The following is a 24125-nucleotide window of genomic DNA, read 5'->3' as shown; positions in this document are numbered from 1 at the left end:
AACTTCCGTATCGAGTTATGTATTGATTAATAATGTTACGTTTGTAAAATCTTAGTCATTATATGTATTTAGTTAAAAAAGTACAATTTAATTGACAATGAAGTTTAACAAGATTAATAGATTTTACTGATTTATTGATAATATTATATACTATACTAAGCTAACGCTATCTAGTACGGGATATAACGTATCGTATAACAATGCTGGAAGTTATGAACAGTAAATCTACGGACACTTAAGTGTTAATTAACTTCCAAAATCTCGCTATCTAAATTCAGAATAAACCAAGGATCTTGACTAGGTCTATAAGCTACTTATAGAAAATAATTTAATATAACAATTAAGTCAATAAAGCGACTAAATATAGCTAAAAACTTTCTGTTCAGCGGAGCTGCAAAACTTGTAAAACACGTGGATTGGATACCCTTACCGATACTAAGTAATAACTTACAAAATCTCTATTGAATTTAAAAATTAAACTAAGTATCATAACTAGGAATATAAAGCTACTCTAGAAAATAAGTTAATATGCCAATTTAAGTTAATAAAACAAAAAAAAATTTTAAAAACTTCTCTATTTGCTGGAGCCATAAAAACTTTGCCTACACAGGGCTATTCTCGTTCCCAAAAAAAAAAAATAAATAAATAAATAAAAAATATTGTTTCTTATTGCTTTTTAAAATATTAAAATGAAATTGTGCATCTGCTGCCCCTTAACATTCTGGCTTTTAATGTGGTCTTTGGACAATTGCCCAGTTGCACTCTTCATTGATGCAGTATACTGAAGCCTTGTTGCCTAAGGCATTCCAATACTTTAGTACATCAAAATGTTACTTATCCTAGGTAACATTTTGATCTACTACACCTAAAATGATCTACTAAAACTAAAATTTTGATCTACTATCATATGTATAATGTTAGATTTAATAAATTGGTACGTAATGATTATACAATAATTATTACATTCTTAGTGTGTAAATAATTAGTAGAGATAATTAGAAAAAATAATTAGTAGAATAATTAGCAAAAATTGCCAAGAGCAATAACAAAATTTCTTTCTCAAACTTTAATAATGCTGATAAAATACTAACATATAAAACTAGTAGTTGCAATTTTTTCTTATTTTGGCACTGGAAAAAAGTTGAAAAATGGCCGAACTGCCTGAAAAATGTTGCTAAGTGAAACTTCTCTTAAAACGAAAGGCCAATAATTCAGAAATGAAAAAATTAGCAACTTGGATTAAAAAATGTATATTTCATCCTTCACTTTATTTTTGGACTTCATTGAATTTATGGTGCTAATAACCATAGCCTTGCTACAGTGACAGGTCTAAGAAATGGGGCCCAGTCAGCAAACCAAAATAGGGGTTCATATTCCATATGGAATGCTAAGCCTATAGTTTCTGTTAGGGTAGAGTATAATGATGGATGAAATTGTCAACACATCAAAGACTAGTAGTTTTTATTTCAAAGAAGCATTTTTACATACTTATAATGGACATTATAAGTATAAGAATTTTACATACTTATAATGGACATTATAAGAATATTATAATATAATGGACAAGAAATATATATTGCTATAATCTATTCAGCTTTGCCTGTTTATATAGTCCCAAAAGCTTGTCACACGCATCTTCCAAGTATGACAGCTAGGGGCTACTAAATAAGAGTCCAAAACACTGATATAACTGATATCAATTATATCAGTGTTCTCAGTCAGGTGGACTAAATTTTGACAAAAGCCAGTCATTCAGCAACAAACGGATCCTCTGCTTGCACCTGCATGATAGTGGGACTGTTAGTAACTTTGTATATACTCTCACAAGAACACTAGGAATGATGCACATAATAAGCTGGAGGTGACAATCCAGGTATGTGGGGGGAGGGCTGAAATGATATGGTCTGCTGTCTCACACCACATCACTCATGGTGTGAGCTAGACAGTACAAGATGTTTTTGTATTTTGTTCCTATGCTCTCATTTTCTTTTATTTTTCATGAGTGCCCCTAGAAGTTGCACGAATCATCCATAGGTTTAATTTATGATCTTTTGCATAAAAATTTATTATTTCAATGAAGTCCATAAGAAACATGTAGACATATCATTAATAATTAATTTTCTACAATACTGCTACTACATGACCATGATGAGAAGTGTGTACATATTGAGACACTGGATTCTCCAATAAATTTGTAAGCCCATGCAGGAGTCATATTATTCCCCCCCCCCCCTCAATGTCTTCCTTTTTTTATTCTTAATCTGAATTTCCATATTTATGAGTTTTCTTTCCCAATATTAAACAGTTTGATATACTTCTGTTTTCATGCAGGTTTTTTGTAATTGATATATTGTGTTATTCTGTAATGAGCAATTCATTTGCAACCAGCAATTCTCAAAGTAGTAATTCATGATGATGCATTAAACTGAGTTGAATTTTCTGCTAAACCTTCATTTCCTGTTAATGTCATAATTAGTATTAATAGTGGCAAATGATTCAAAAAAGCAAGCTTACACAACATCAGCCAAAAAAAAAAAAAAAAACCTTTCCGTATCATCTGTCCATCTCTTCCAATAGTTTGTTTAGTTCTTCTTTGAATTTATTAAAATTATTTGCTTCCACAATAACAGATGGAAATTTGTCCCAAAAATCAACCACCTGCAAACTTCCACACATCTGTTCTGCAACTATCCTTCCTTAATTTGAATTTATACTCCTCATGTGCATAGTTTGAGCAAGAGGAAAAATCCCATCAGCATTAAACTTGCTCAATCCATTCAAAGCTTTAAACACCTAAATCAGATCACCATATGGAAATCTAGTCTCCCAGATGCTGCAGTTTACAGAACTGACGCCCTTCTAAGATCACCCCTTTGTTCCTCTCTCCAATCATGTTGCCCTTCTCTGCACCCATTTCTCCTGTTCTACATTCTTCCTAAAATCATTGCCTGTACTCAAGATGTGGCCTGATCGTTGCCTTATACAATGGGATAATCACCTCTTTATCCCTTCTTAGCAAAATTTCTGTACATCATTGACAAATCCCCATGAGCTGTCCTGACAGTCTGTCTGCAATGCTTAGAGAATTTCATATCTGACTGCAAAATTATCCCCAGGTCTTTTTCATTTTCCCTGAGTGTAGTACCACGTAGTTGGTACATTAATCTGGGATTACAGCTACCCATATGCAGTGCCTTCCATTTTGTCAGTGTTAAACCCCACTTGCCATTTCTCATCCCATCTGCCTAATATTTCTACATCTTATTGCAGTAGCATACCTTGATTACTGTGATTAGCCACCCTACCAATCTTTGTATCATTTGCAGATTTAGACATTAAGCCTGATATATCTTCATCAATATCATAAATAAATACATAAAACAACAGTGGACCAGCACCAAAGTCCACAAATAAAATTAGTCCATGAAGAGCAGTGTCCATCGATAACCACTCTCTTCCTTCTCCATTCAGCCATCGCCTTATGTAACCTGCTTTAGTACCATTTTAGCACCGCTTTAGTAACCTGCCCTTAATGTCACAATGCTCCAATTTTTACAACAGTCTTTTAAGACTGTTGTAGAAAAAAAGACTGTTATGCACAACAGTATCAAAAGCTTTCCTGAAATCCAAGTATATGATATCAGAATTGTTTTTGGCATTCAGTTTTCATTTTCAATTAAATTCACATCTGGAGATTCATATCATATCATATTCATATAATAGATGTTGGAAACCTTGGGAATGTTCCTAAAACCATTCAGATACAGTTTTTGCCTGGTGGGTAATTACATTCTTGTCTTGAAAGCATCCATCGTAATCCAGGTAAAAATGAAGCATTGCAGGGTGAAGTTAGTCTGATATGATAAAATAATATTCATTGGAGGTAATGTGGCCTTCTATTGGTATTAACAGACTCAGTTCATACCAACAGAATCTACTCCATACCATAATACCACTTCTATCTGCTTGAGGTGGACATGAGACAGTCTGGATACATTGCTTCATGGCATACATTCATCCTACCATTGTTGAAAAAAAGTAAAAATCAAGAATTGACAAACCAAATGATCTTTTTCCACTGTTACACAGTCTTGGCATTAGTGGCACCACTCCAGTCGAATCTTTAATTTTTTTACAGAAAGAAGTGGCTTCCTATAAGCACACAACTGCCACTGCCAAATCCCAGATTCTTCAATTCCCACTTCATAGTTTGTTTAGAAATGGGTCTTTCTTTGCCTAAATTGAATTTTTTAGTCTTTTTTTTTTTTTTTTTTTTTTTTTTTGCATTTTTAACCACAGGAATTTAAAGCACAATTTGGTTTAAATTCCCGCAGTCATCCTCTTAGAATGTTGACTTTCCACCACATTTCTTCCTTTTAGAGTTCTCCTTTCATCTTCCACTCGTATACTTTTGAGTTGGTTGCTTTCAGCACACCAGTGATTTCCTTTGTTTTCTCAATTGTGGTTCTGCTAAACATGCTCCAGCAATAATACTTTTCTTCTCCATGACCAGATCAACTAAGAAGCCCCAGGAAGGTGTATGGAATTTGTAGTCATATCATGTGGCAGTTAACATTTTATACTGTATGTTTTTATGTTGATGCCAATTGCAAAAGGTTTGTAATATTTTGACCAGTGAGTGTACATCATAAGATGTATGTTGAATGCAGTGAATCTGACAATATAACCATCTGGTGGTTCAAAAATTAACTTAAGGTTCAGCAGTTATGATTGCACATTTTAGAAATGGGTATCTTACTCTGTGATGATTCACTAAAGAGTTAAAATACACTGCCCTACCATTAATATCTGGACATCCCACAATTGATAATTGGTCATGCCCTACCCAAGCACCACATATCGAGCCGCCTCCGTAGCCAGGTGGGAAGGAGCAGCAGTGCGTAGCACACGCTTCTTGATTAAACCGGGGTTCGACCCCATCACCACCAAATACGGAGGATGCAGAAAGGTCAGGGAATGACCACCGCATATCCCGGAGCAATATGGCCTTAGTTGCTAATGTTCCTAAAAACCAAAATAACAACAAGCACCACATATCAGATATAACTATAAATATGCTTGTAGGCCATCAGGAAGATGGCAAGTACATTTTTGAATGCAAATACAGGAATGTGAGGGAGTTAACATTAACAACTGCTAATGCTGCACCCTATGATAATAGAGTGCAGCATTAGCAGTTGTCTGTGTGTGACATTACAACAGCACTGAAAATATCTAAGTCAATGACTGGTGATGATCTGCAAGTGAAAGAAGGCTGGTGCAGGAACTGTCACAAAATGACCCAGAAAACTTTCAAAGCTGACAGAGCATGACAGCAGAGTCCTGCAAAGAATCATCTGCTTGGAATGCAAGCCCTCAGTGTGATGATTGGAGCAGATGTCAAGTCAGTAAAGTGCTCAGGATGCTGAATGATGTGGGTTACCACAGTCATTGAGCCATCCACACTCCACTAATCACCCCACTGATGTTACAAGTCATTGTACATGGCCTGTACCATGACTTGTAACATCAGTCATGGTACTCAGCGACAACTCAGCGTTTTTATGGGCCTATATGAGAGCTTGAAGGACAGGGTGGATGCCCTCGAAGGATTAAAAGTGAGGGCCCCATCAAGCTCTCAGCTGCCCACATCAATGCCAGAGCTTGCACTTGGTCATCGCACAACACAGCGGCAGACCACAAGGAAGAATGTGCTGGTCCCAAAGGAACTAGTAGTTGTTGGTGACTCTATTGTCAGGGAAACGGGAAACATGCTTTGTAAAAAGGATAGGTGGAACAGGACCAGGGTATGTCTGCCAGGGGTAAAGGTTGATGATGTTGTAGAGCGGATATCATCTTTTAAGGGCACAAAAGGTGATATAGTTGTACACGTTGGCACTAATGATATTAAGAGTAAAAGATCGGCGGAATTACTTAACAAGTACAGGTCACTGTTGAAAAAAAGCTGTGAATTAGGGTTGAATTTGAAAGTGTCTGCAATTTTGCCCAGACACGATAGGAGGGAGTATATGCTGAGAGCCTTGTCAATCAATTCGGCCCTGGAAAGATTGTGCAAGGCTCAAGGGGTAGAATTTTTTTCAGCCTGGACTGTACTTGTTAACAGGAGAGACTGCTTCTACAGGGATGGGATACACTTAAATAGAAAGGGTGCAAGAATGTTTGCTGATGCTATCGAGGCAGTGTTAGGTGGGTCGGAAAACTGCTAGATTGGGGGGATACAAGGACTAATAGATTGACAGTAGCCACTGGCAGAGGTGAAAGTGATTCTTGCACTGCTTCTATTGGAATAAGCAGCAGCCTGGAAAATAAAATACAGGATATTTCAGAGACTGCTGGGAATCATTGGGATACAAGTAAACACATGGGTTGTGTTAGGGTAGCTAAGAATAGAAATAGAAACAGGGGCATGTACACTTGCGTGTACACCAATGGTAGGAGTTTAGTAAATAAATTTGATGAATTTGAGGTATTGCTCAAAACATCAAAGGCAGATATTGTTGGGATTTCAGAGACGTGGTGTCACACAGATATAAGGAATGCAGAACTGGAATTTGGGGAGTACAATGTCTACAGAAAGGATAGACAGGATGAGGAAGGGAGGAGGGGTTATGCTGTTAGTTAAAAAAATACATAAACTCCAAGGAAGTGAAGCCAGTCGACATCGCTGGACAGTGCAGTGTCGAGTCAGTTTGGTGTGACATAAGCATTGGGAGATCAAAATTGAGAGTAGGAGTGTGCTATAGGCCTAATGACTCTGATGAGTATAATAAGAAACTGTACAGGGAAATAGAGTGGGCCAGTAAATCAGAGAGTCTTATAATGGGGGATTTTAATTTCCCAGATATTGACTGGAATTTGGGGGCTGGTCACTCACACACTAGCAAGGCTTTTGTGGATTTATTGGATGATTGTTTTCTACATCAGAATGTTTGGGAGGCAACTAGAGAGAGTAATACTCTTGATTTGATTATCAGTAGTGATTCTTCATGCATTAAGAATCTGCAGATAAATGAACCACTAGGTGGCAGTGATCACAGTGTACTGAAGTGGGATTTACTCAAAGAGGTAACTACCATTACGGGTAAAGGGAAGGGTTATTGCTTTCGTAAAGGCGACTACGATGGACTGAGACGGTATTTAAATTCGATACCGTGGGACCAACTGATGATGTTACCAACAGCAAATTGAAAATGGGAAGCATTCAAAGAACTTATCTTGGAAGCTACTAGGCTTTACATACCAACTAAGAAATATTGTTCAAGGTTTAGGCCTAAATGGATGGACAGATGAACTAATGAGACATATGGCAGAGAAGAAAAATGCATGGGATACATACAAATTAACACGTGACACAGAAGCCTATGATAGATACAAGTTGATCTGTAACCAAGTTACAAAGGAGGTTAGGCAGGCGAAGGCAGATTACGAAATATCTTTGGCAAGGGATGCAAAGAAAAACAGCAAAGAGTTCTTTACTTATGTAAACTCTAGAAGGAAGGGGATGAATCAGATTGGTCCACTTGATATCGATGGGTCAACTGTTGATGATCCTGCTCAGGTAGCTAACAAACTAAATAAATATTTTGCATCGACATTCACACATGAGGAGTTATTCAGCGAGGGGAATGCCAGAGGTGTATTCAACTCTGGCAGTAAGCTAGAGAATATTGTAATCTCCGAGAGTAAAGTGGAGGAGAAATTGTTGAAGATAAACACAAGAAAGGCACCTGGGGTGGATGGGATCTATCCAGTTATATTAAAGGAGGCAGCAAAGGAAGTAAGCAAACCTTTAGCGATAATTATGAGAGCTTCCTTGGACTCAGGGGAGGTACCCACGGACTGGAGATGTGCGAATGTGACCCCAATTCACAAAGGAGGTTCAAAGGCTGACACAAGTAATTATAGACCTGTGAGCTTAACTTCTGTTCCAGGAAAATTAATGGAGGCACTGGTTAAAGAAGCACTGCAGGATCATCTAGACAAGACTTCAGTTATAGCTCGTGCACAGCATGGTTTTGTTAAGGGGAAGTCTTGCCTGACCGATTTGATTGGATACTATGATGCTGTCACAAAAGAACTGGATGCAGGGAATAACTTTGATATTATATACTTGGATCTTAGAAAGGCTTTTGATACTGTTACACATGGAAGACTGCTGCACAAATTGGTGCAGTGTGGCATTGGAGGCAGATTGCTGCTATGGATAAAGGGGTGGTTGAGGAGGAGAAGACAGAGAGTGGTAATCAACGGACACTGCTCATCGTGGACTAATGTTATTAGTGGAGTCCCTCAGGGTTCAGTATTGGGTCCATTATTGTTTTCTGTATTTATAAATGATATTGATGATAGTATATCAAGCTTAATGTCCAAGTTTGCAGACGATACGAAGGTTGGCAGGGTTGTCAAGGACACTACTGACACTATGCTGCTGCAACAGGATCTGGAAAGGTTGAGCAGATGGGCTGAGAGGTGGCAAATGAAGTTTAACATTGACAAATGTAAAGTACTACATATGGGAAACAGCAACTCCAGAGCAACGTATCAACTCTGTGGTACTACACTGACAGTGGTAGAGAATGAAAAGGACCTGGTGGGTGGTTGTGCAGGCAGATATGAAGTTCTCTGAGCAGTACAGACGAGCTGCAAGAGTAGCTTATGGTGTATTGTCAATGATATATAGGAATTTTACTGTATACAGGCCTGGAGGCCTCATTTCAAGAAGGATGTAGAGCTGCTGGAAGGAGTACAGAGAAGGGCAACAAGAGTAGTGAATGGAACAAAGGGGTGCTCTCACGAAGAAAGGCTTAAGTTTTGCAAATTACAGTGTCTGGAGACTAGGCACCAGCGAGGTGATCTGATAGAGGTGTATAAAGCCTTGAATGGTTTGAGCATGCTCAATGCTGATGGGATTCTCCCTCTTGCTCAGAATAATCACCTGAGAGGGCATAAATTCAAATTTAGGAAAGACAGATGTAGGATCGACGTTCGGAAATTTGCCTTTAGCCAGCAGGTGGTAGGTTGGTGGAACAGACTTCCATCCCTTGTCGTGGAAGTTGATAGCCTAAATAAGTTTAAGGCTCAGCTGGACGGGTATTTCGAACGAACAGAGGGGTGAAGTGGAAGTGGTTTTTTTTTATTTTTTTTATTTATTTATTTTATTTTATTTTATTTATTTATTTTTTTTTTTTGGCTGATGCTGCATAAGCTTGCTTTCTTGCATCAAAAGCCTCTACTAATTCTAATGCTAATGCTAATACTGGAGTGACAAGTCACAGTAGTGCCTGGACGTGGCAGATGTCCATAGAAAGCTACCTGCTGGACTGTATTGTCAGATAATGACTTTTTGTGAAGGCAGCATTATGGTTTGGCCTAAGACTGTTGGTTGTTTGGACAAAACCGTGAATTCTGAGGCTTATATAGATGTGCTGGATAGCAATGTGTTATCTACATTGTAGCAGCACATTAATTTGGAAGAAAAACCAGATTTTTCTGGTTTTTCTTCTGCCAAACTGGAAGAAAAAGTTCTAAAAGGAGGGTGCTCCCCCCCAAGTGAATTAAAATTCCAGTGCCACATATTTGCGTAAGCAACTATTGAACGTGCTAGATGCTGTCATAAAGGTTAACTCTTTCAGCACATATTATTAGTTTTCCTGTAAATTAAGGTTATGTGTAGATATGCAGGTGTCTGGATATTAATGGTAAAGCAGTGCATATCAGATCCGAGAAAAAGCTTTTCCTTTTTGGGCAGTGAGCAGACTAACCACTCTACTAATTTCTGAAACTTAGAACCTAAATAGGCCTGTGATTCAATTTGTTACTTTCATTATACATTTCTTGCTGTTAGTAAATAGCATCTTCAATTTTCATTTCAGTTGCTGGTGGTCTAACCGTACGAGAAGCTTTGTGCATTGCAGAGGAAGTATCAAAATCAGGTGAGGGAAGTGACTGTAATTATTAATTCGATAATTAGAGTTACTGTATTCCATTGGTTTGTTGATAAGAATATCACAAAATATTTTGACGTCATCGAAACTAAATGCAAAATTTTTCTCAAGGCTTTTTGTTTAGATTAAAATGTTATTTGGAAATACTCATCATCATCATCAGCCATTTTCAATCCACTGCAGGATGAAGGCCTCTCCAACAACTTTCCAGTAATTGGAAATACTATTAAGAGCATTATAAATTAAGTAATTATACAGGCACAGTTGATTACTGAAAATTGCATCTTAAGTCAAATCATATTTTCTCATAAAAGTCATGTTAAAAATTTTTGTTATGTTCTCTCATCCTGGAAGCCAATAATTTTTTTTATGAAATGACCTATAATATTGTACTTGGGCAAAGATAAAAATAAATGTATATTTATGTACTAATGTCCTTATTAAAGACCAGACTTTTGATTTTAAATAAGTTGCATTTACATTTATTTTTGCCTGAAGAAAAAAACATGAAGAATTGGAAAGTTGAAGAAATTTCAGAAGGAATACTGTACTTGTTGGAGATTATAATGTTGCTGTTATAATTTTGAATAACCAACAACAGGTAATTTCAAAATTATTCAAGTAAGACTGCATCTATATAGAGTATTTAGGAAGGTAGAGAGAGCAGGAACATTAACTGATGATTAATGCAGATTGAGATTGTATGGGTTGGCCTGTGAGGCCTGGTCTAACTACTGCCTGGTTAATATGACTTCACTAGTTTCCTTGGAAAGTTACATTAAATATATTGTGTCGTGCATTATGATGTTATTACTTGCTGTATATTTTGTAGACTGGCTCAACCTTGTGTCAAAGGTTATTCATTTTGGCCCAGCTGACTGGCTGAGCTGAAATGCCACCTTAGCTCTAGAGTATATTTCTTAATTGTCAGTTGTAAATGTAATGAGAATGAATCATCTTGTGTTGGATGGTCATAAGTTGAAGATTGATTGTACTTCAAAATTTTCAAAAAAAATATACAGGGTCCAGCAGAATGATCTGACCGTTTTTTTTCGACTTCGAAAAAGAAATAAGTCATCATATTTGAACTTTTAATATGTTATCGTATAGAGTAATTATTACAATTTTAGTTACAATATTTTACTTCGTCTTAAAAACTACATCATCCAAATGTTTTCCCTCTTTTCTCACATACTCATGTAGCCTCACTCTGAAGTTTGTCATCGCACGCCGGGTCATTTCCTTTGGTATTGCTGTGATTTCTTGTTGGATAGCATCCTTGAGTTCATCAATAAAAGTTGGTCTGCTTTTAAACACTTTATTTTTGAGGTAGTCCCAAAGAAAGGAATCGCACACTGCAAGGTCGATTTCTGAAAGACTGAAAAATTTTGACCTCCATGCTAAGCACTTCTATTGGCCTCATAATCACAGGGAAGTTGGTTAACTGCTTTAAAACATCTTGGCTTGCAAAACTTACCAATCACAAGTGGGCGTAGTTTTGTACTGCCATCCGAATTGCAGCATAACAGAACAGTGAGTCTTTGTTTACTTAATTTTCCGCCATGACAAAACTGTCCTCGAACAGCAAATGTTTTGTTTGGCTGCAAATTATAAAATAAACCTGTCTCGTTGAGATTAAAAATATCCTTTGCCTCATATTTTTCAAGGATGTACCGTATAGAACACAACCAGTCTGTAGCCTTTTCTTTGTCAACTAATCCAGATTCACCGCAAACATTTCGTGAAACCAAGTTATTCCTGTTTTTAAATCTTTGGAGCCAGCCACTGCTGCATTTGAAGTCACTAATCCCATGTTTCTGAGCTAGATAATTTGCCTTTTCTTTCAAAATCGGACCTGATATTGGCAAATTAGATGCACATATTTGTTGGTACCACTCAAAAAGTTTTGTTTCAAGCTCCTCGTGTTTTGCACCACGAATTCGTTTCCTGTTTTTCATCGCTGCTCCAGTGTCATGTACTTCAAGTCTTTTTAGGTTTTTCAGTATTGTAGATAAAGTAAGTAAAGGGATGTTGTATTCCTTTGCAATGTCCATTTTTCTTCTTTCCATCCTATCAGCCTCTTGTATAATTTTTAGTTTAATTTCCAGGCCTAAATCTGTCAGTCTACGTTTTGTCGCCATTACACTGCTAGATAAGATTTAATATAAACAAATTTTAAATTAATTTAAAGACACAAGTTCCAAAAAAGACATCAGCTCAGATAAAATGGCACAAAAAATAGATTGCTGTATACAATAGCAAAAGACTCTTTGAACTGGGGTAACAATTGCAACTGACCTTATTCCCGTGTAGAGCTAGGGAGTGCATGTAAACAACGTAGAAAAACTTTTTATTCTTTTGTTAATTTAACAACTCATCCTTCAGAAAGATGTTTTTCAGAGTGCACTTGACGTTGTAGCTACCATAAACTTCTTTTGTTTACGCAAAACTAATTTCTAACAAGTCAGTGCCATCCTTTGGGAAGTAGGGAACCAGGTGGCTGGGGACAATAATCGCATCGCTCTGCCAAGATTTGTATTAAACATACAAAATGACAATATTTATTTCTCATGGGGTGAAAAAGAACTTTATAATACATATTAACCGAATTTTGTAATAAACGAATATATTTACATAGAAAAGCCTATCCTTTTGCAGGGGAATGGTATGTGCTTCATATAAACAAGTACTTTGTATAAACCGAGTTTGTATTAACAAGATTTTACTGTATATATATATATATATTTTATTTATTTATTTTTTTTTTTGATAAATGAGAGCTATGAAGTGCTCGATAATTCCTATATTCTATTATATTATAAATCAACTGGGATTACCTTTATTTTAGATATAGGAAGCTTCTTTTCCAACTCTCGTAGTCCAACTCGCTAATAATTCTTGAGGATGGCGATATCTATTTTGTAAACCAGGTGGGACATCTTCCCCCCGCTGTCAGAACCATAGTGTTCAAACCGTGCGGTCTCAACATTGAGCGCTCAAGACTGCTGTCTTCAAACACCATACTTCTGGCAGCAAGGAAACCATTACTTGGATTGGCATAAAATTAGATTTTGGAAGTCTAAACTGTTTAATAAATATGGACCGATTATTTCTTTTGGTCCTATAGCTGGACTTTAGAGTTAAATTTAAGGGTCTAATAAAATTGGATATGGGGGGTGGGATTATTCTCTACATTCCTTAAGTCAGACTAGAACTTTTCGGGCATCATGTTCACAGGAATAGAGCAACTCACAATTAATCCGAAACTTGTCTTATGTTGTAGTGTTTGTTCTTCACGCATGCGTATAAGTGACCAATCATTGGACAATAGGAATGGCCTACAGATATTGATTGAAGTTTCATGTAGTTTCATCTCTAAGGTTTCTGCAATAAGTAGTTTGTGATAGTTGTGTTGAATATTTATAATTTTTGTTTCATTAAAGCTGAATGAATGTCGTTCATTTATTGCGTGGAACGAAAGTTCCGATGCATTTGAACGACCCGCCCGCACAGAAGCTTCGTGTTGTTTTGCTCGAAGCTGTGCCACTCCCATGGTAGATCCTACATAAACAGTGTCACAATTTTTGCATGGGATGCTGTATACGAGGTCATGCTCTGATTAGAATGTAGTGTTTGAAGGTCGATTTCTGAAGAATGTGTATAATTTGTTCATGGGTTTTGCTATGATTTTCATGTCGGTTCCCTTGCATATTTGATTAAGTTTATTGCACCAGTACTCGAATGGTGATGAAATGTATTTTGGTCTTGTCAGATTTTTGTGCAATGTTTGTTGCGAGGTTGTTGTTATTTATTTTATCACGGGCTATTGTTTTGACTTTGTTTATATAGGTTAGCGGGTAATCCCTATTTGAGAATCTTATAGTTAATTCATTTATTTCAGTGGTTAGAGAAATTTGGATGGAAGAATATTTAAAGGTGTTAAGAAATTGGTTCAACATGACCGATTTTTTGTATGGTTGGGGATGATAACTGTGGAAATGCAAAAGCATCCCCTTATTAATGGGTTTTCTATATATGCTGAAATTTAGTTTTTGTCCTAATCTGTGTATGGTAAAATTAAGGAAGTTTATGGAGTGGGTTTCTGCTTCAATTTCTAATTCAAATTTTAATCTCTGATGGATGTTATTAAAAACCTGAAGAATATTGTTTATGGTCAACTGATCTGTGATAATTAGGATGTCATCCAGATATCTTCCGTAATACGTGATCTGTGGTATAAATGGATCAAGATGGATCTTTTCTAATTTGTCTAAGTATAGTTCGGCAATGAGTCCACTGATGTTTAGGCCCATTGGGAGGCCGAAAATCTATCTGTATATTTTTTCTTGAAAGAGAATGTAATTAGCATTTACTAATAGTTTTGTTAGTTCGAATATTCTGTCTTTGGGGAGTCTGGTGTTATTAATTTTTATGTTATCATCGTTTAAGTAGGCCCAGACTACGTCTAAGGCGTAAGGTACATTTACATTAGTGTATAGTGAAGTCACATCCAGTGAATATAACTTCATATCCTCCTTGATATGGAGATCTTTGAGGTTCATGAATAAAGCATCGTAGTTTTTTATGTTATATGTTAGGAGTTCTTGGAGTGGTTTTAGAATTGGGTAGATGAACATGGCTAAGGAAGCAAAAGCTGAATTCTTATGTGACACGATTGGACGAATTGGGTATCCTGTTTTGTGTAATTTTACTTGGCCGAATAAGGTTGGGATATTGTATGTGCGGGCTTTAATTTGTTTAAGTTGGGCCATAGTGATGTGGTCATCTTTCCTATAGGTGGTGAGCATTTTGTTATATTTGTTAACTAAGCTGTTGAACTCTGATGGTGCAACCTCTTCGTATGCCATTGTGTCTGAAATGATTGTGTATAATTTATTTATATAGTCTCCTTTATTGAGAATAACTACTGTATCGCCTTTGTCGGCCTTTTGAATAATGATATCTCGGTTTTGTCTAAGTGCGTGTAAAGCTTTTGCTTCTTCTCTGTCGTTTTGATATTGGGGGATAGTTTGGTTTATGATTTGATTAGTCTGTTGGATTAATACGTTTTTTTGAGGCAAATCTCTAAGAGCGAACTCAAGAACAATAATCATTTGTTTATTGGGGGGGGATCTCGGCGGTAAATTATAATTTAAACCTTTATTTAATAGGGCTATTTGCTGAGTAGTTAGCGTAACAGATGATAAGTTCTTTACATTATCTGATGGATTGGGGTCGTTTTGTGAACCAGTGTTTAAATTGACTCAGAAGTCATTAATATGTGGTAGATTTCTATTGAGAAAGGTGTGGGAATTTTTATCTGCGTTTTTGGTGTTTCGGTATGCACTCTGATTTTCAAAATGATTGTGAGACGAATGATGACTTCTGTTGTGAGGAAAACCCCTTAGGGCTTGTAATTTCTATTCTCTAATGTGGAGGATTGGGCGTCAATTTTTAATTGAATGGCTTGCTTTAGAGTATTCCAATCAATACTGTTAAGGTGTTTTCTAAAAATATTGTGATATCATTGAATCTGTTTAAAATATATCTTTTTTAGATTAAATCGAGATTTTAAAGCTAGTTCTACTATGTTACTTGACGTGGTAAGAACTAATTTTTGTATTCCTTGGATTTTCAAACCTAGCCGAAATTTAGCAAATTTCAGTATTAAATTTTCAGAAAGACATTGTTTTAAAAACTGGATATGATATTTTTGGGCCGCATATTTCAATGTAATTCTAGTATAGTCTTGTTTTAACCCTGTTAACAATTCAGCCATAGTGTTGTATATTAATGTATAACTTGAGTGATCAATTAAGTCAGTATACACGTATGTGTGAAGTATAGTTCTAAATGGAGCAATCAAATTTTGAGCGGAGAGGGAGAAGCGAGGTGTAAAGTCAACAATCTATGGTATTTAATGGATGAAACAATGTCAATCTTATATCAGGAACAGCTGATATAAGATTGTAGTTCACACGGCGATTAGTTTTTGAATTTCAGCAAGGAAAAATGGGTCAGTGTCAAGATCCAACTTTGAATGTGGCATGATTGTGGAGAGCAAGATTTGCAAGTGCCAGTATCTCATCAACAGCCAACATGCTCAAGTGCTCCCATTCTATGGTGCCACAAGTCTACTGTGACTGGCTCACCATTAGTCAAACAACCAGCCAAAGGTCACATGAGGGACAGTCATGTGTAGTAATATCATGTGCCTTGTTTCGTAATACAGCAGTGATGCAGCAAAGCAGCCCAGCTAACCACCCAGTACAATGTAGGAATAGCAATGCCAATATTCACGTGGACCATGCACAAGACATTAGCTCGTATAGGCTGTGTCAGTCAGTGGCCATCATGAGTATCCATGTTCACTGAAACACAAGAAACTCTGCTTTGGTGTTGGGATTTCCACATGCTGATGGTCCAGTGTTGTCACCACCAACACTGGACCATCAGTATGTGGAAATCTGTCTCCTAGTCTGAAAAATTCTATTTCCAACTCTATCATGCTGATGGATGTATACGCGTCTGGAAAAGAACAGAAAACCATAGCACCTGAATGTACTGTTGGTATTCTTCGTGCTGGATGTGATGGTATGGTTTGAGGACTAATCATTCCTAGGTCATCTGATCTCCAATTAATCAATGGCTTGATGGGTACATCTACCTTTCTATCATTGCCAACCAAGCATACCCCTTCGTAATGACAGTGTATCCTGACAACTCTAGCGTCTCCCAAAAATCTCATTGGCAATCCCAAAGGCAGAATCCACTGGTTCTGCAGGAGGCATTTATTGTCATTGACTCAGTTGTAGGGAAACAGGAAACAGATTTATATTGTGCAAAAAGTGTAGGGGGAATAGAACCAGGTTACATCTGCCAGAGGCAAAAGTTGATAACATTTCAGAGCAGAAATCATCTTTTAAGGGCATGAAAGGTGATATTGTTGTACACGTTGGCACGGATTGATAATAAGAGTGGGATCTGAGGACTTAATTAACAAATACAGGGTAACGTTAAGAAAAAGCTGTAAGCTAGGATTGAATTTAAAAGTGTCTGCAATTCTGCCCATATATGATGAGAGCCTTGACAAGTAATTTGACCTTGGCCCATGGGGTAAAATTTTTCTCAGCCTTGTTTGTGTTTGTTAACAGACTGCTTCTACGGGGATGGGATACACTTAAATAGAAAAGTTGCAAGAATATTTGCTGATGCTGTTGAGGCAGTGATAGGCAGGTCAGAAAGCTGTTAGCTTGGGGATATACCCAGATTAATAGATTAACTATAAATATAGATAGATGCAAAAGTGTGGGCCAGTAAATCAGAGAGTCTTATAATGGGGGATTTTAATTTCCCAGATATTGACTGGAATTTGGGGGCTGGTCACTCACACAGTAGCAAGGCTTTTGTGGATTTATTGGATGATTGTTTTCTACATCAGCATGTTCGGGAGGCAACTAGAGGGAGTAATACTCTGGATTTGATTATCAGTAGTGATTCTTCATGCATTAAGAATCTGCAGATAAATGAACCGCTTGGTGGCAGTGATCACAGTGTGCTGAAGTGGGAGTTACTCAAAGAGGTAACTACCATTAGGGGTAAAGGGAAGGGGTATTGCTTTCGTAAAGGCAACTACAATGGACTGAGACGGTATTTAAATTCTATACAGTGGGATCAACTGATGATATTGCCAACAGCAAATTCAAAATGGGAAGCATTCAAAGAACTTATCGTGGAAGCTACTAGGCTTTACATACCAACTAAGAAATATTGTTCAAGGTTTAGGCCTAAATGGTTGTCAGATGAACTAATGAGGCATATGGCAGAGAAGAAAAATGCATGGGATACATACAAATTAACACGTGACACAGACGCCTATGATAGATACAAGTTGATCTGTAACCAAGTTACAAAGGAGGTTAGGCAGGCGAAGGCAGATTACGAGAGATCCTTGGCAAGGGATGCGAAGAAAAACAGCAAAGAGTTCTTTACTTATGTAAACTCTAGAAGGAAGGGGATGAATCAGATTGGTCCACTTGAGATCGATGGGTCAACTGTTGATGACCCTGCTCAGGTAGCTAACAAACTAAATGAATATTTTGCATCGACATTCACACATGAGGAGTTATTCAGCGAGGGGAATGCCAGAGGTGTATTCAACTCTAGCAGTAAGCTAGAGAATCTTGTAATAACTGAGAGCAAAGTGGAGGAGAAATTGTTGTAGATAAACACAAGAAAGGCACCTGGGGTGGATGGGATCTATCCAGTTATATTAAAGGAGGCAGCAAAGTAGGTAAGCAAACCCTTAGCCATAATTATGAGAGCTTCCTTGGACTCAGGGGAGGTACCCATGGACTGGAGATGTGCAAATGTGACCCCAATTCACAAAGGGGGATCAAAGGCTGACACAAGTAATTATAGACCTGTGGGTTTAACTTCTGTTCCCGGAAAATTAATGGAGGCACTGGTGAAAGAAGCACTGCAGGATCATCTAGACAAGACTTCAGTTATAGCTAGGACACAGCATGGTTTTGTTAAGGGTAAGTCTTGCCTGACCAATTTGATTGGATACTATGATGCAGTCACAAAAGAACTGGATGCAGGGAATAACTTTGATATTATATACTTGGATCTTAGAAAGGCTTTTGATACTGTTGCACATGGAAGACTGCTGCACAAATTGGAGCAGTGTGGCATTGGAGGCAAATTGCTCCTATGGATAAAGGGGTGGTTGAGGGGGAGAAGACAGAGAGTGGTAATCAATGGACACTGCTCATCGTGGACTAATGTTATTAGTGGAGTCCCTCAGGGTTCAGTATTGGGTCCTTTATTGTTTTCTGTATTTATAAATGATATTGATGATGGTATATCAGGCTTAATGTCCAAGTTTGCAGACGATACGAAGGTTGGCAGGGTTGTCAAGGACACTACTGACACTATGCTGCTGCAACAGGATCTGGAAAGGTTGAGCAGATGGGCTGAGAGGTGGCAAACGAAGTTTAACATTGACAAATGTAAAGTACTACATGTGGGAAACAGCAACTCCAGAGCAACGTATCAACTCTGTGGTACTACACTGACAGTGGTAGAGAATGAAAAGGACTTGGGGGGTGGTTGTGCAGGCAGATATGAAGTTCTCTGAGCAGTACAGACGAGCTGCAAGAGTAGCTCATGGTGTATTGTCAATGATATATAGGAATTTTTCTAGCAGGGATAAGGAGGTGATTATTCCGTTGTATAAGGCAATGGTCAGGCCACACCTAGAGTACTGTATACAGGCCTGGAGGCCTCATTTCAAGAACAATGTAGAGCTGCTGGAACGAGTACAGAGAAGGGCAACTAGGTTGGTGAATGGGACAAAGGGGTGCTCTTACGGAGAAAGGCTTAAGTTTTGCGAATTACAGTGTCTGGAAACTAGGCACCAGCGAGGTGATCTGATAGAGGTGTACAAAGCCTTGAATGGTTTGAGCATGCTCAATGCTGATGGGATTCTTCCTCTTGCTCAGAATAATCACCTGAGAGGGCATAAATTCAAATTGAGGAAAGACAGATGTAGGATAGATGTGCGGAAATTTGCCTTTAGCCAGCGGGTGGTTGGTGGGTGGAACAGACTTCCATCCCTTGTCGTGGAAGTTGATAGCCTAAATAAGTTTAAGGCTCAGCTGGACAGGTATTTCGAACGGACAGAGGGGTGAAGTGGAAGTGGTTATTTTTATTTATTTATGGTACTTTTTTTTTTTTTTTTTGGCTGATGCTGCATAAGCTTGCTTTCTTGCATCAAATGCCTCTACTAATGCTAATGCTAAAGTGAGTCTTGCACTGTTTCTATTGGAACATGCAGCAACCTGGAAAGCAAGGTGTCAGGAATTTCAAACCCTTTTTTTTTTGTCACCACAGAACAAGTAAATACATGGCTGTATTAGGGTAACTAAGTAGTAGTAGTAGTGGCACATGATGCAAGAAAGCAAGTTTATGAGTTTATGCAGCATCAGCCAAAAAAAAAAAAAAAATCACACCATTCCCTCCAAATGCCTCTCCGGATCCTCCTTAAATTTATTTAACCTATCAACTTCCACGACAGATGGAAGTTTGTTCCACCAATTAACCACCCGCTGGCTAAATGCAAATTTCCACACATCTATTCTACCTCTGTCTTTTCTTAATTTGAATTTATTCCCCCTTTGGTTCATAATCTGAACAAGTGGAAGGATCCCATCAGAATTCAGCGTGCTTAACCCATTCAAGGCCTTATACACCTAAATCAGATCACCACACAGGTGCCTAGTCTCCAGCCACTGCAATTTGCAGAACTTAAGCCTCTCTTGGTAAGAGGGTACCTTCATTCCCCTCACCAATCTTGTTGCCCTTCTCTGTACGTGCTCAAGCAAATCTACATCCTTCCTAAAATGAGGGATCCAGACCTGTACGCAATACTCAAGGCGTGGCCTGACCATTGCCTTATACAGAGGGATAATCACCTCCTTTTCCCTGCTAGCAAAATTCCTATATATCATTGATAAAATCCCATGACCTGCCCTGACAGCCTGTCTGCATTGCTCAGAAAACTTCATATCTGACTGCACAATTACTCCCAGGTCTTTTTCATTTTCTACCACTTTAAGTGTAGTACAACACAGGTGGTATGTTTCTCTGGGGTTACTTCTCCCATATGCAGTACTTTGCATTTGTCAAGGTTAAACTTCAGTTGCCACTTCTTAGCCCATCTGCCAAATTTTCTAGATCCTGTTGGAGTAGCACACTGCCATTACTGTCATTAACAACCCTGCCAACCTTTGTATCATCTGCAAACTTCGACACTAAGCCTGATATACCGTCATCAATATCCTTGATAAATATACAAAACAACAGTGGACCTAAAACCGAACCCTGTGGGACTCCACTAATAACATTAGTCGACGAAGAGCAGCACCCGTTGATTACCACCCTCTGTCTTCTCCCACTCAACCATCCTTTTATCCATTGTAGCAACTGACCCTTAATACCATTCTGCCCCAATTTGTAAAATAGTCTTCCATGCGAACAGTGTCAAAAGCTTTCCTGAAATCCAAATATATGAATCAAAATTATATTTTGCCTCCAGTTCCTTTGTAACCACATCATAATATTCTATCAAATTTGTGAGACATGACTTTCCCTTAACAAACCCATGTTGTGTCTGAATTATTGCTGCAGTCTTGTCTAGATGATCCTGCAGTGCTTCTTTAACCAGTGCCTCCATTAATTTTCCTGGAACAGAAGTTAAGCTCACAGGTCTATAATTACTTGTGTCAGCCTTTGAACCCCCTTAGTGAATTGGGGATACATTTGCACATCTCCAGTCCGTGGGGACCTCCCCTGAGTCCAAGGATGCTCTCATAATTATGGCTAAGGGTTTTCTTAGAACCTTTAGAGTAAGAACAGATGCATGTATACTTGCTTGTACACTAAAGCTAGGAGATTACAAATAAATTCGATGAATTTGAAGTACTGATTAAGTCATCAAATGCAGACAGTGTAGAGATATCAGAGACATAGTGTCACTCAGACATAAGCGATGCTGAATTTGAATATGGGAAATACAATGAATACAGAAACAACAGGGTTGCAGTACTTAGATATAAAAAGAATTAGATAAATATTTCAATGAAGTAGATAAAATAGAAAACAGTGGAGTTGATAAACATTGTTTAGCAGAACTTCTTTATGCCTTATTGGGCTTAAAAAGTATGCGATTCTTTGTTACTGATGCAAAATTTCCACAGGTACAATGAAACATCACTAATTTGGACCTGCTTTTTAGAGTGCCTTTTTCTTCGCATGCATTTTATTTATTTTCTTTATTTATTATTATTTTTTGAGGGCAGATGCTGCACAAGATTTTGCTGCCTTGCATTGTTTTACCATTTTAATACTAATATGCCATTGAAGGATTATGAAACCATATTTATGTGATGTATTTTGAATTTTGCTTGAAATTCATAAAGTAATTCAGTGTTGTAAATGGAGGGAGGAATTAACAGAATAGTGATACAAATTTGTTAAAGATAAAATTTCAGTTTCAGTGTATTAATTGTTATTCAATTGAAAATTATTATATGAAACTTGTATCAGATTTCTTATTTTTTTCTGTTTCAGCTAGCTTATTGTTGAATAATGATTTTTCTGCTTATTTAATAGGAATGCTAAAAGGCCTGGATATAGTTGAAGTTAATCCTTTATTAGGTACAAAGGATGATGTAGAAAAATCTCTTGATATAGTTTTTCGTGTTATCAGATCTTTCTTTGGAAATAACAGAGCTGGTGGTAATTTCTAAAATGTTTGATGTAAATACTTTGTTTCCATTGTATTTGGCAAGTTTGACTCGGTATATATTTCATATTGGAAGTTGTACTTAGATATTGTGTTGTAAATACAATAAATCTATATTTTATTTTTTTTAAGAATTTGTTATTAATTTATATCATTTAGAATCATAACATTTATAAATCAATTATAATTGATTATATTAAATTTATTATGTTCAAATTGTCTTTTTCCTATGTGCATTTCTTTCATTTGCCCTAAAATATGCTCATGGTTTAATTTAGTTACAAAAGAAGAAATATATAAAATTGTTTTGCAAGCCAGAAATTAAATTTCATTACACAAACTGTTCAGAATTATATAAAAAAATAGTACTGTTTTTGAATAATTATAATTTGCTGGGTTTAATCCCTTAACATATATCAGCAGTCAGCAACCTATGACTTGCAGATCATTAGGTGATTTGCGACTGTGTTAGCTGACCTATTAATTACTGAAGAATAGAATGAGTTAGATGTATGCATTTCATTCATTGCAGACACATTTAATTACACTGATATACATTTTTTTTTTTTTTTTTTTTTTTAGTGTCTTCTGTTTTTAATGCAAGTAGATGAACTTGTACAATTTAAGCATTACAGTCTTTGTTTGGAGAGGCAAGTGGCCTATATGTTTTTGCACTCAATGTGGAGATTAGTAGTACTTTTTAGCTACATGTTTCAAATTCAGTGATTAGCTTTAGCCCTGCTGCTCCATTTGCACAGAAAGGAAATTTTTAACCTGGCTGTTATCTAAGAAGTATGGGCAGCCCTTTTAAATCACCACATACTATCCCCTTATGACTTAATAAAAATTCAGGGCAAAAGCCTCAGACTGAAAGATAATTTAAAGACATATTAGTTAGTGCAAATGCATCAAGTCTATATGCAATAAGTTAACCAAAGATATATAGTGCCATCATTTCATTACATCTCATATTGTGAGTGCCTTCACAATGAGTTGTCTATTCAGTTATACTTTGAATAAGTAATGCATTCCCCAATAATGAAGACTGTTGTTACTTATCAGTGGACACCACCACCCAGATGGCTACCACCGAGCCCTGAAATGGCCGTCTGGGTGGGTGGGTGGGTGGTAGCGGTGGTATCCACTGAGAATAGATAACAACATTCATTTTTGGGGAATGCATTACTTATTTAAAGTATACAGGCAACTCATTGCGAAGGCATTCACAATATGTGATGTAATGAAATGATGCCACTATAATAAATAAACTTTCTGTTTATACTTAAGAACAACAACAGGTCAGAGGAGTTCACAAGACAGAGAAAACAACAAACAGCACTGTATTCATTAGTCACGGGCTTGAACTCTAGTCGTACTTTTTAATTACATGCACCCTCGCACCTGACCATTCAGCTGTGACGACCTAATAACTTTGGTTGATTTACTATATGTATAGATGTGATACATGTGCGCTAACTTATATGTCTGTATCCCCCTTATGATTACTGTATTTCATCTTTTCCAACAAGCAATTTGTAATATTGTAAATTTCTTTTTTAAGAATTGTGAATGATATTTACATTGTTTAGCAGAACTTCTTTATGCATTATTGGGCTTAAAAAGTATGTGATTCTTTGTTACTTATTCTGTGATGCAAAATGGCCACTTGTACAATAAAACATCAACGTCACTAATTTGGACATGCTTTTTAGAGTGCCTTCTTCTTCTTCGCATGCATTTCATTTAATAATGAAGAATGGCGATCTGTCCTAAACAAGTTCTTCTGGAAAACAAACTTGCATCAAAATGAACCAGTTTTTGTGTTTTAATGCAATTTTGTGTCCATTTTA

General features: G+C 37.1%; 1 protein-coding gene across 2 annotated transcripts in view; it reads left to right on the top strand.

Annotated features, from left to right (window-relative positions):
- Window positions 1–22364, top strand: part of arg (arginase) — a 180188-nt gene extending 157824 nt beyond the window's left edge. For both annotated transcript variants that reach the window (XM_090379818.1, XM_090379817.1), the window contains exons 9-10: window positions 9894–9953; window positions 22143–22364. In XM_090379818.1, the coding sequence (XP_090235944.1) occupies window positions 9894–9953; window positions 22143–22279 (197 nt within the window). In that variant the 3' untranslated portion in view covers window positions 22280–22364. The remainder of the gene's footprint in view (window positions 1–9893; window positions 9954–22142) is intronic.
- The last annotated feature ends 1761 nt before the right edge of the window (window positions 22365–24125 follow it).

Source organism: Mastigoproctus giganteus, chromosome 8 (genome assembly GCF_048544385.1).
Source record: "Mastigoproctus giganteus isolate SK-2022 chromosome 8, ASM4854438v1, whole genome shotgun sequence".
In the NCBI taxonomy this organism is placed as follows: domain Eukaryota; kingdom Metazoa; phylum Arthropoda; class Arachnida; order Uropygi; family Thelyphonidae; genus Mastigoproctus; species Mastigoproctus giganteus.
This window is presented reverse-complemented; position numbering and strand designations above follow the sequence as displayed.